Source organism: Polypterus senegalus, chromosome 2 (assembly GCF_016835505.1).
Source record: "Polypterus senegalus isolate Bchr_013 chromosome 2, ASM1683550v1, whole genome shotgun sequence".
NCBI classification, from domain to species: Eukaryota; Metazoa; Chordata; class Cladistia; order Polypteriformes; family Polypteridae; genus Polypterus; species Polypterus senegalus.
The window spans coordinates 188,323,792-188,336,542 of NC_053155.1; the positions used below are offsets into that span (position 1 = coordinate 188,323,792).

Below are 12,751 nucleotides of genomic sequence, written 5' to 3' on the forward strand. Positions count from 1 at the left end.
AGAACTTCATAAATTCAATATTTTGTTATACTAAATCAAAACATGTTTTTGTGATATTTTTTATCTGCCTATTAACAATTGATTACAAACAAAAGAAAATACTTGCCTCATGCCAACAGCTTTTCATAATTTTGTAGATCTCTTCACATGCTAGTTGTGGCCTGTAAAGTCGATATCCCTGCATGATCTTCTGGGCAACTTGAGAGTTATTGAACAATTCATAAGGCTGCTTTCCTAATGAGTAAACTTCCCACATTAGGATCCCTAAAAATACATAAAAAGATTAATTCAACAGGTCTAACTTTCTCATTAGACTAGCTGTGTTACCCATACAGTGGGCTCTGGTTATAGTGCAGTGAGTTAATCAGATGTTTCAGGAGTACTATGTAATTAACTAAGAACTTTTCCATGTAAAATAATTAATTTTTTCCCCAGGCCTAATATTATTAGTTAACTTGAGCTCCTTATTTATGAAAATACTATACTATTTTCTAAGCCCGCTTAATCGTGAGCATTGTCATGGGAGAGCTGGAGCCAAATCCGGCAAACATAGGTTACAAGGCAGGAACAATCCCTGGATAGGGCGCCATTCCATCACAATACACACAGTGGCCAATTTAGCATTGCCAGTCCATCCAATCTGCATGTCTTTGGACAGTGGGTGGAATTCAGAGCACAAAGAAGAAATCCAGACAAACACAGGGAGAACATTCAACCCTCATTCAGGGTGAACAGGAGATGGTCCCCTTAATGCAAGGCAGCAGTGCTACTACTGCGTTTCATGCCACTTAATCTTGAATATGCTACATACAATTGCACTTGAGTAAAACATTATTACTATAGATCAACGTCTGTTTTTCCTGGTGACTTGACTATTGTTAATAGTCATTGCAAAATACGATTTTAGAGAAAAATTGTATTCTTTTGAACTGAAACTGAAAAAGTAGGAATAATGGAAATTTTATGTGTAAATATAATTTTACCCAGTAGCAGATCCTCTAAAGGTGGTACCGTCAGTCAGATTTGAATATAACACTTTTAACTGTCATCTTCTACTTTTTCAAAGTTTTGATGCGTTTAGATCAGAAGTAATATACAGTACACTGAATCGTGGTTTCCTTTAATAGCATTGACATTTACAGGCTGCGCATGTATGTGTTCCATAGAATGAACTGAATGTTTTAAGTACTGCACATTGCGGTCTGATCTCAAAGAGGAAACAAAAGTTCTCCACCACCAAGCTGCCCCTCAACTCTCTGTTATTTGAATTTCGTGTATATAAGAGTGGTCAACAATCCAATTGTATCTGAAGAGGACAGGAGTAAGAAGAAGCCCACAGAATAGTGAGTCCTGAATGTATTTAAGGAGTCCACTTGCTAACCCCAACTTTTCTTCGTCCGCTTCACACCTCATCTGCTTTTTCTGAGCAGGGCAGTTGCCCTTCTTCACTCCCCGATTACAGTGTCACCTTGGCCAGTGGCGCTGTTCTGCTTGTGGCATTCATTTCCATGAGCCATTTCCCCATGTGATTACAGCTGAAGCAAAAAGGAACACACTGCCAAAGAATTTTCCACTTGTTACAGCTTTATTACTGACAAATGTTGAAAAATAAAAAAAAAATGTTAGCTAATTTTTTTCTATAACATCAATTTCAATCAAATCTGTCATGGTATTTTTGAGATTTTGGGATTTTTTTTTGATTGTTGGAGGGGGTTTATCCCTAAATATTGATATATCGCAATGTTCTTTCTTAGTTGATGCCTACTGTCCTGTACCATCCTGTTAAATTTCACCTTTTTAACAAAAATGGGGAAAAGTGTTTTGTTGATGTTGATGAATAGATTTATTCATAAAGATGAAGGATAATTTTACAAGTTTTGTAGATTATAAAATAACATACTCTAACCCCTTTAATTTAATTCTGGTTTGCAAAGAGAAAGAGTGTATTCTTGCAGCATCAAGAAGAAGGCTGGAAGCAACCACTTATAAAAGCATCAACACTTAAGAGTCTTAGCTGCCAGTAAACCTAACAAACATCTCTGTCTCTTTGAGATGTGGGAGAAAAGCTGGAGGACAAAGAGAAGAACTCTGATGTGCATAAAAAAGTGTGCAAACTGTACACAGACACAGGATATTGGATATATGTGACAGCCATCATGGTGCACATCATTCCAAATAAACTTGTTTAAATTGAAGTTTTCTGTTACTGCCACTGTCATTTTGTTCTCATAAAATAATGAGTATAAGAATATACAAAATATTGGGAATGGGAATCAAAAGGCCAGATATTAAAAGGATGACTCTACAAAGATCAAAAGAAGAAGGTGATATAGCACTTTCCAGCTTTAAGTGCAATATATGTACACTTTGACGAATGCTGAAGTTATTGAAACCACACCAGGTTGGCTAGACAAGGCAAGGAAATCATTTAAAATCCTCTTTGTATCCTTTGCTTTCTGTTCCAGTTAACATTGATTGGTGTCATGTTATTATCTAACCCTGTGCTCCGCCATACACCCAAGATTTGGTACCACTGCTGGGCATACTGTAACTTACAATGAAGATTGAAAGCTTCCCTACACTATTTATCCATAGACTAATTTTGTTTAACTAGAAGAATCCTCTGCGGTGGGTTGGCACCCTGCCCAGGATTGGTTCCTGCCTTGTGCCCTGTGTTGGCTGGGATTGGCTCCAGCAGACCCCCGTGACCCTGTATTTGGATTCAGCGGGTTAGAAAATGGATGGATGGTTGGATGGATAGAAGAATCCTACCTCACCTGCCCTACCTTAGTTGCAAAGTGATTCTTTTTGTGAGAAGATTTTTTTTTAATTTGGCAAGAATTAATTACTGCTATTTAAAAGAAGCACACTGGGTCTCTGCTAATCTTTTTTGCTATCTTAATATACATAACCCTAACCCTAACCCTAACCCTGTCTTAATATATAAAGATACTAGTAATAGTTTTTTTTTTAGAAGTACTGCTTATCAGATATTAAGATTTTAATCATGCTAACAGATGTATGCCTATTCAAAATTAATAAAATATGTTGTTGTTGAAGTAAATGTATTTTTTCCCTACCTATCAATGGAGAGTGGCCTTTATGCCCTGTATAATGAGGTGATCATTGACTTCACTGACCTGATCAGAAACCTGTGCCAGTTGTTTAGACAATTAAAAACACAAAACTATAATTTGAATATGAAGTTTCAGAATTCTCAGATGGGTGTCCAAGATGTTACTAGTATAGAAAAGCCATGGACAGATGTTATTTTTTTCGTGACAGATATTATACAGTCATCAGTTCAGAGACTATTCATTGACTACTTTTATTTTCTAAAACAGAAGCCTTTTAAAAGGCTATTTTAAAACTCCTTCATAAAGGCTACTGTCTAGCAGTCTTTTTAAATGCTATTTTTGTTTTCTTAAAATTGCCCTCACTTGTAGGTAGACTATATAATAATGCTTGCTTGCTACTTGATTGAGTTTTCTAACAATGGTGTTTTCAAAGACTACTGTCATCATTAATATCTATTAATTTCATATTACCCTTATCATTCGGGGTCATTTTTGCTAAATCGCTTGTAATTCGACCTCTCCAAATTAGAATCATTGCTGTTATTGAACTATCTGGAGTATAAACACGTTTGGTCTCTTTGTAAAGGTAACATTCTCTAGTTTCACCCTTAGTAGTCAGAATCACTGTAGGTGTGACTGATCAAAAGTTATGCACATTAGAACTCACAAAAAAAACTAATTTTTTTGTTCTCGCCTAAGTTTTTTTATGAAAATAAAGGAAAATAAAGCTGCAGTAGGTAGGTGGGGACAGAAACACACTATGTACCAACAGAATAACTTGTTGACTACTCAAATTTCATTATTTTGAAAAGAATACCTGTAAAATGACATTTTTTACACCAGTTTTTATGTGGGCATGCCCAGGGGCTTTTTAGAGGGACCATTATCCACATTTTGGAACGTATGGAAAAAGTGTAATAACTTTTGAATGCTTCAACCCACAGATATCAATAAGGGCTCTACTGAAAGCTTACACCTAAAGGAATCTATATCTACACACAGTGTCACTCTATTAGTTATGGAAATTCATGTTCCATAATAAAAACAATAAAAAATACACATTTCTATGTAAAAATGGTCAATACAAGTTATGGGCCAAAATATATTTATATTTTTATTTTTACTTTTTTTTATAAAATGCACACAAACTATATATATTTCTTTTACAAACTGTTACAACACAGCTCAGCGTTTTTCCATGTGCCACTTGATGGCAGCAATCACTAGCAAGCAGAAAGCACAAGGGCGTGGCACATGTCGCTCTCTGCCATTAGACGTCTCCTGGGCCGGTTGAATACTTTTGCAACGCGCATATGCATCTATTATTTAATCGAGCGTTTATTTACGTTTAAACTTCTACTTTTATTCATATTTAAACTGCGAAAAAACTTGGCGAAATCACAATAAACAACCACGCACCAACTCTGCAGACTGGCACAAATGCCACCTTCACGAAGCTCCGATTGTTTTTTTTACAAGTTAGCATGGCAAGTTACATATCAAAATACTCGTCTGCTCATTGGCTGTAAGTTTTGAGTGTCAGTCACAGTGTCCAATCAAACTGGTAGATTCTACCAGAGTTCAGAGCTATACGTCACCCTGCAAGCTTTCTGTGACACTGGTTGGCTATACGAGGTGCCAGTCAACCCCAGACCCGTCGTAATTGGCCAATTTAGGTGTCTTTCGAAAGCTAACACTTCCGTGTTTCATGCGGTAGCATGGTTATCGCCGACAGAAACAAATTACGTCTAATATGAGCAATATAAGTGAAAAAAAATTACTTAGGTGGTCTCAAGTTATGAAACATTTTCTGGAGTTTTTGTCCCTTTGAGAATATATCGTGTGTTTTGGACCTAAATCGTTTTACTGGATTATATTCGCTGGAGCCTTACGGACACAATGGGATCAATACTGCTCGGAAATATTGATGTTTGACTTGCAGGGGGTCTTCAAAGGTAGGCACAGTCAACTCTTAAAAGTATGTACTTCTCTGTAAAAAAGGCTTTAGTGTCAGTGCTGTGGTTGTTGTGTGTCAAAATGGTTTATATCATCGGAAAGACGAGACTTTGAAGTTTAATTTGATGTATAGGGTGTCGAGATGCATGGCAAGATGGGCATGCACACATTACTGTAACGTTTTTGAACCGCTGTTATGTCCCGGGACCGGTACGTGTGCGCGTTAAGAGGTTAATATACAGTTTATAGTGCCACACAGAACTACAACACTAATATATAATTTGGTTACAATCATTATTAATATACTTTATATACAGAGGTGGAGATATACTAGTTAGTAACGTGCTTCGATAAAGAAAACTAAATAAGAAAACAAGACATGGGAAGCAGTTTTGCTTCAAAGGTTTCCAGTCATTAACAACTTCTTTTGAAAGCCGTCTAATAACAGAAATTATGACAACAGCACTATTGCTACCTGAGGGTAATGTTGTCACTTACCAAAGTCATCATGTGAACTTGAAAGCTAGTAATATACAAAAAACATTGTTTTCTCCATTTCCTCCTCCCCAGCAGCAGTAAAACAGCTCACAAGAATCAAATCTGCAGCCAGGCCATCCCTGGTGCTATAAGGTCACTGATTCAGTGTTTTGGGAAAACACTTCTTGTGACATTGTTTAGTCAGTTCTTATTCAAAGACGAACAGTCTCCTTCCAAAACCTCAATCCAAGGTAGAGCACCTGACAGAAAAACTGAAAGTTCCACCAATGAACTTTTGTACTGTACATTGTAAAATGTGCAGAATGTTTCAAAATAGGGTCTATGGTACTCACCCTCCATAGGCTGTGTTTATTATTTTGCATGCAGACTGTTTTACAGTCTGGTGCCTTTATTTATGGGCCTAGTGACTGGAAACACTGAAAGAATAGGGGAACTTGAAAGGAGTGCAGGAAACAGAACATGCTTCATCGCATTGCACAATCAGACAAATAGATGTAGGCTATAGATGTAGGTCATAATAGGCATCTTGATGGGATTGTACAGTAAATAGTGGAAGAATATTTTAAAAGCAACACCAGTTATCATATTCTTTGGCAAAAGAGAACTTAATAGTAGACTTTGCTATGATTTACCCCAGCAGTGAAAGACAAACATGTCAACTGGCTCAAAAATTTTCACTATTAAATTTAATTTATGTTACATTTAATAATTATTTTAAATGCATTTTATTTTATTATAAAGCACAGAAAACACAAAGGGAGCAAACAAACACTGTTATGAAAGCTAATGCCACATCAATGTGGCAAAGGCAGTAGGTGCCTTAGATAAGGTTCTGATGTAATCCGTGTTATCTATGACTGAACACTTGAGAATTCTGGGCAAAGGGACTCAGGTAAAATCTTTAATGTCAAATAAAATATAGGCAGAGGACAAACTAGGGAGTTAGTGTAAAATATAGAAATTACGTACAAAAAGACTAAAAAAGACAGTCCTAGAAGATGTGACTTTGATAAAATGTAAATATATAAATTTGGGAGGAGGACTTTGGGCAATATAACTAATTGGCAGAAATTTAAAGAGGCCAGAGTTTGAATAGAGGGGACAGAAGTTGAAGAAAGAGTATTCTGAGGGTGTTTCCCCACTTAGGCAATGTGATTTGGAGATATGCAGACTTTATTATTTTCAGTAGGTAAAATATGTAAAAGTTTCTAATAACTATTATTAATCTATTTTCTAAAGTCAATAATGCATTTTTGAAAAACACAAGTTTATGAAAGATAATCTTTCAATTGTAAAAGCTAATGTATGTATTTACAAAATTGCGTACTGTATAAGACATGCTTAGACCAGTAGGAATGCCGTTTATCTGACTTTGGTATGAAGACTGGGAATCTGCTACTCTAGACATCACTGAAAGGAAATATACTGTACAGTCCAGTGGAACAGAATAAACAAAGGGGATAAGGACCAAGTTATATTATTGAAAAACATGCAGTCAACATACTGGGTTTCAAAACACTGCTCTGTGTTTATGTGTCTATGATGTGTATTACATTTATGAGAACTTTTAAAATCTTAACATACATACCAAATGCCCATACATCTGATTTGCTGCTGTATTTGTTATAATTTAAAACCTCAGGAGAAGACCATTTAACTGGAAATTTTGTGCCAACGGAACTGGTATATTGATCATCCATTGTGTACCTGTAAGAAAGCACATTTGTCATTACAGAAAAAAGGAAAAAGAAAATGGTATTACAGATTAACTACACAGTCAATTCAGAATATCACTATTACAAAGACAGCTTAAAATGGGTATTGCAGTTTCACATACCTTGCACTAGCCACTATCTGCTACTCTTTGTTTTATGAGTTGTGGAGGTGTCCTGAGTCACTGCCATCTAGCCAAGTCATGAATGACACAGTAAAAACTCCTTCAACATCAAATCTTTTATTATGGTGTATCATAACAATAACAAATAACATCACATTTGTACATTGTACAATGTAAAGAGGAACTGGATGGTCTTCTAGCATCACTACCACTTTAGATTTATTTTCTCCAGCATTATTTAAGCTGGAGTTTTTGTTTTACTCTCTTCCTAGGCTATCTGACTACAATGTATATTATTAAACTGAACCCAACTGTTAAAAGTTAATGTAAAGTAACATTTGTTAGGAACTCTTCCACTTTTCATTTTTATTTATTTATGTATTATCGTTTATTGTTTCCATTTTTATTTACATTTTTTATCTTTGCAACTTTATTCTTTTTTTCACTTTGAGGTATGCTTTTCACTTAGAAACATACTATATAAAAAGTATTTTTGTTGATATTGTTCCTACTCTATGCGGTGGGCTGGCGCCCTGCCCAGGGTTTGTTTCCTGCCTTGTGCCCTGTGTTGGCTAGGATTGGCTCGGGCAGACCCCCTGTAACCCTGTAGTTAGGATATAGCAGGTTGGAAAATGGATGGATGGATGTTCCCACTCTGAAGTAGATTGATTGTGTTCAAAAATGGAACAGTAGGAGGATGGGATATTTATTGAACATTAACCTAAAAATATATAATTACATTATAGAATACCATCTAAGAAAATCATGTAATCACTTTTTAATAAATAAGTAGCTGAAAAGTACTTTATGGTAAAAATACCTTTAATTTGAAGTGGAATGAATCATTCAAAAAGGAAAAGAAAAACTAAAGAGTGAATTCGGAGTTCTAAATGTGAAAATGCAAATTACTCAGAACTCGTGATTCAATGCCACAGGAAAACACGCCTGGCTTCCCTTGGAAGCACCTATGGAATCCAGAACGGTTGCACAATGGGACTACAGTTCCTAGCAGGCACTATCACCTAGTGTATCAGGGAGCATACAGGCTTAGAAGGCTGTCACTCCCTGTTCATCCATTTTAATGACCTGCCTGCGAAAAGGAACAATATCCATCCCAGCCGGGACATCAGTCCAGTGTTGCCTCCCATTACTAATATACTGTGTGTATATATATATATACGCCCAGGAGGACCAGCGGAGGGCTTGTGCCTCCTCCAGACCGAGAGGGGGTGTCCGTCCTGGTTATACTAGAGGCCTCGGGTAGAGGGCTTGGAAGCCCAGCCCTGTAGGGACCTGTGGCCACCGCCAGGCAGCGCCCCAGTGCCTGATTATCCCAGGAGCCTGGCACTTCCGCCACACCAGGAAGTGCCGGGTGGAAGACGACCGGGGACACCCGGACAGCTTCCGGGTGCACAGCCAGCACTTCCGCCACACGGGGGTGTGTCCGCGGGAGATTGCCGGGAGGCAGCTGGAGCCCATCCGGGTTCCTATAAAAGGGGCCGCCTCCCTCCAGTCAACAGTGGATGTCGGGTGGAAGTGGACAGAACTGGAGAGAGGACTGGAGGCGGCCAGGAAAGAAAGGCACAGGAACTGTGAGCCCTGGACTTTGGGGAATCGGTACAGAAGGCACTGGGGTTTGTGGCGCATGTTCAATTTGTAAATATTATTGTAAATAAATAGTGTGTGGTGGAACTATGTTGTCCGTCTGTCTGTGTCCGGGTCAAAGTTCACAGTGGCGTAGTCGTGCGCATGATCCGTCTGGTGCAAGACGGGGACCTGCTTTGTTAAAACAAATTTCTGTGAACGGCCCAGCGCAGCAGTGGACCCCACACACTGGCCGCGGGAGCGGGCCGTGCACAATTACCCGGGAGCGGTTCGCCCCAGAGACCGCCGCCGGACCGCAGAATGGCCATCCCCGGGTGCGGAGGAGGAACAGACGTCACCAGAGCGCAGCAGGCTACGAAGGTCGCACTGTCGGGAAGGATAGCCAGGCCGGCGTTGTGACGCCGAAGGCCACACCGAGGCAGGGGCCTCGGAGTGACGGGATCCGGGGGGTGAGTGCCCTGCCCTGCGGCAATCGGCCCTTCGGGTCGCGCTTACCTTTTACCCTACAGGGAGGGACGATCCGGATCCGCGTCGGAGGCAGGAGCACGCTGGGCCACAGGCTGTCGGCAGCACGACGGGAGCAGCAGAGGAGGCTGTAAAATCGCCGAAGCTGCGAGGAGGCACATCACCGCACCCAGAGCAGGGGAGACAAGATGGCTGTGGGCCAGATGTCCCGCCCGCTGACAGACCCGGGATTGGCTGGTGTGTCTTGTGTGCCCGCCAATGATTGGATGGAGGTGGGACCAAGGAATGCCAGTCTCATGCCTAAGAGGGACCCGATTGGGCCAAAGGGAGTGGCCCACAGGAGGCAGGCGTCGAGTGGTGCTGATGGACAGGTAAGCTCACTGACGTCTGTCTCTTTGTTTCCACCAGTGGCTCGGCGCGAGCCGGAGGGGTCCTTTCGGCCCGCTGAGTCGTCATTAATGCAGGTGCTGGGTGATCTCATTGTCCGTTTGGAGCAGCTGAGGGGGAAGGCGGTCGCGTCGGGAGAGACGCCGCGTCTGACGGAGGATCGGCGCGACGCTGGAGCCTTTGGCAATCGAGACACCACGGGGAAGGTAAGTGGTATCGTCCCCGTAAAGAATGAAGGGGGATCTGACGAACATGGTCGCGACTTATTTAAGGAGGACCGGCTTCGAGTAAGCGATCCCCCCACATCGGACGCGGCGGTGCAGACGGCCGATCGGGCGAGGAAAGCGAGTACGCATGCGCTGGCAGGACAGGGGCTGATGAGTGCCCTGGGTCCTAGCGCCCTGCGCTCCAAGCCCGCGGCAGTCTCCTGTCGCTCTGCAGGGACGCAGACGAGGCTGGATTTGAGCTATTGCCGTGCTCAGACTCAGATCGTCAAGGCGTCCAAGAGAAGAAGGAGGAACCGAGGGGTGAATGCCAGGACCTCCGATAGGAAGGGGCGTCTCACTGGGGGCGAGCGCCCAGAGATGGGCCATCCTCTGCGGGGGCAGAGGGAATCCCCTGGGCGGCTGGGCGAGCCGCCTGCGAGAGCGGTCTCGAGGACAGCGAGAGGATGGGCATGGAACCTGCAGAGGAGGACTCAAGCAGGCAAGTCAGGTGGCTGTCGGAGGGGGGCAAGAGCACTGCCGGTATAGAGACGCTCGGGGTGAGTGTCCTGGCAGTGCTTCTGGCCCTCCGTTTCCTTTTTTCACAGGTCCGAAGCCCCGACGAGCGCTGGAGCCGACGTCGTTTGGGACCTGCCCTCCTGGAACGGGCCGCGGGAGGGCTCCCCGCCGGGAGGCCAAAGGTGACCCAGCTGGTGGGGACGGCGGGGGCGAGAGCGGCACAGACCAGAGGGGCACGTTTGCGTCGGAGGGGGTGCCGAACTGAGATGTCCCAGGGTGCCGTGTTGGACCCTGGGGACATAGTAGGACCCTCTCTGGGGACGTGCTGCCCTTTCGGGAAGTGTCGCTCGGAATAACGTGTCTTCGCTAGCGGTGGGGCACTGTGGTCCCTGGCCGGGGATGGAGCCCGGCCAGGACGCCCAGGAGGACCAGAGGAGGGCTTGTGCCTCCTCCAGACCGAGAGGGGGCGTCCGTCCTGGTTATGTTGGGGGCCTCGGGTAAAGGGCTTGGAAGCCCAGCCCTGTAGGGACCTGTGGCCACCACCAGGCGGTGCCCCGATGCTGGTATATCCCGTGTAATCCCCGGCCGGCACTTCCGCCACACGGGGGTGTGTCTGCGGGAGATTGCCGGGAGGCAGCTGGAGCCCATCCGGGTTCCTATAAAAGGGGCCGCCTCCCTCCAGTCAACAGTGGATGTCGGGTGGAAGTGGACAGAGCTGGAGAGAGGACTGGAGGCGGCCAGTAAAGAAAGGGACAGGAACTGTGAGCCCTGGACTTTGGGGAATCGGTGCAGAAGGCACTGGGGTTTGTGGCGCACGTTCAATTTGTAAATATTATTGTAAATAAACAGTGTGTGGTGGAACTATGTTGTCCGTCTGTCTGTGTCCGGGTCAAAGTTCACAATATATATAAGACAAAGCCCTCACTGGCTCATTACTAATTCTCCCACTTTCCATATAAGTGGGAAGCTGAAATTTCGTGTGCTCATTCCTTGCAGTGTACTTACAAAAGTTAGGTATGTTTCATGTCCTATTGCAACACCCAAGGGGGGGAAACGGGTGTACCCCCTAAACTGTATATATAGATAGGGGAACCCCTCCTCACTATTTCTGTGACTTCCAATAAACATAGGAAGCCCGCATTTCCACATTCATGCTCATCCTTTACACTGTACTTACAAACATTAAGTGTTTCATTTTGCGCCGTGCCCCGAAATGAACTTTCGAAAATAATGTCTTCTTTTTGGCGTGTGTCAACATTCTGCCGTAATGAACTTTTGAAACTGACTTCTCCTTTTGGCGGTTTCACTCCTTATTTCTTTTAACAGAGGATTTATTTCACAGCAGAAACGCTCAAGGGCCGCCCCAGGTCCCCTTTCCTTTTTCCGCACGGCCACAGTCTGTGCACCTACCACGTGGTTGGCTCCCTCCCTATATACATTAACGACATCCCGCGCTCATGTGCCTCCTCACTCTTTTCCTTACTTTCCTCAGCTGTTCTTTGTGCTCTCTGCTCCCTTCTTCTCTACTCCACTGCTTCACAGGTGGAAGAACTGCTCATTCTTCTTTCAGGCTACCTCTAAACCTCACTCATACTGATTCTCCCATGTGTAACATATCCAAGCATAGCACCACGGTGCAAGTGCTGCAAGATTGTATGCTCATTGTATGAGATGAATGCACTATGGCACACAAAGCAGGTGTTGAGGCTTTAGACAGGACACTACAAGACATCAGAAACATGACTTAAATTATGGGAGGCTTGGCAGTCTTGCTGGCTGGAGACTTCCAGCAGACCTTACGAGTTGTTCCAAGAGGAACACGCGCCGCCGAAGTTAAAGAATGTCTGAAGTCTTCATACCTACTGTATGACCTAAGACCAATGTTCTTACCATAAGAATAAACATGAGGGTTTACTTGAACTGCAACAAAAAAGCCGGAGAGTTTGCTGCTCTCCTCGTGAAAATAGGTGATGGTAATTTAATTGAACAGAATTGTAAAATCAATGTTCCTAACAATCTCTGTCTCCTGTGGTCTCATGTATAAACGGTGCGTACGCACAGAAATATTGCGTAAGAACGTTTTTTACACTCAAATCACAATATATAAAACCTAAACTTTCCATAAAGCCATGCACATTTCCAAGGTACCTCATACCCTGTCGTACGCAAGTTCTGCACTTAGTTTTGCAGACTGGCGGCACCTA

The 12,751-nt window shown here is 42.9% G+C and overlaps 1 protein-coding gene across 3 annotated transcripts in view; it reads right to left on the reverse strand.

Moving 5' to 3' along the window:
- Window positions 1–12,751, reverse strand: part of LOC120523606 (cytoplasmic tyrosine-protein kinase BMX-like) — a 167,563-nt gene that overhangs the window by 10,670 nt on the left and 144,142 nt on the right. For all 3 annotated transcript variants that reach the window (XM_039745051.1, XM_039745050.1, XM_039745052.1), the window contains exons 16-17: window positions 7,120–7,238; window positions 107–264 (exon numbers count right to left, since the gene is read on the reverse strand). In XM_039745051.1, coding sequence (XP_039600985.1) covers window positions 107–264; window positions 7,120–7,238 — 277 coding nt within the window. The remainder of the gene's footprint in view (window positions 1–106; window positions 265–7,119; window positions 7,239–12,751) is intronic.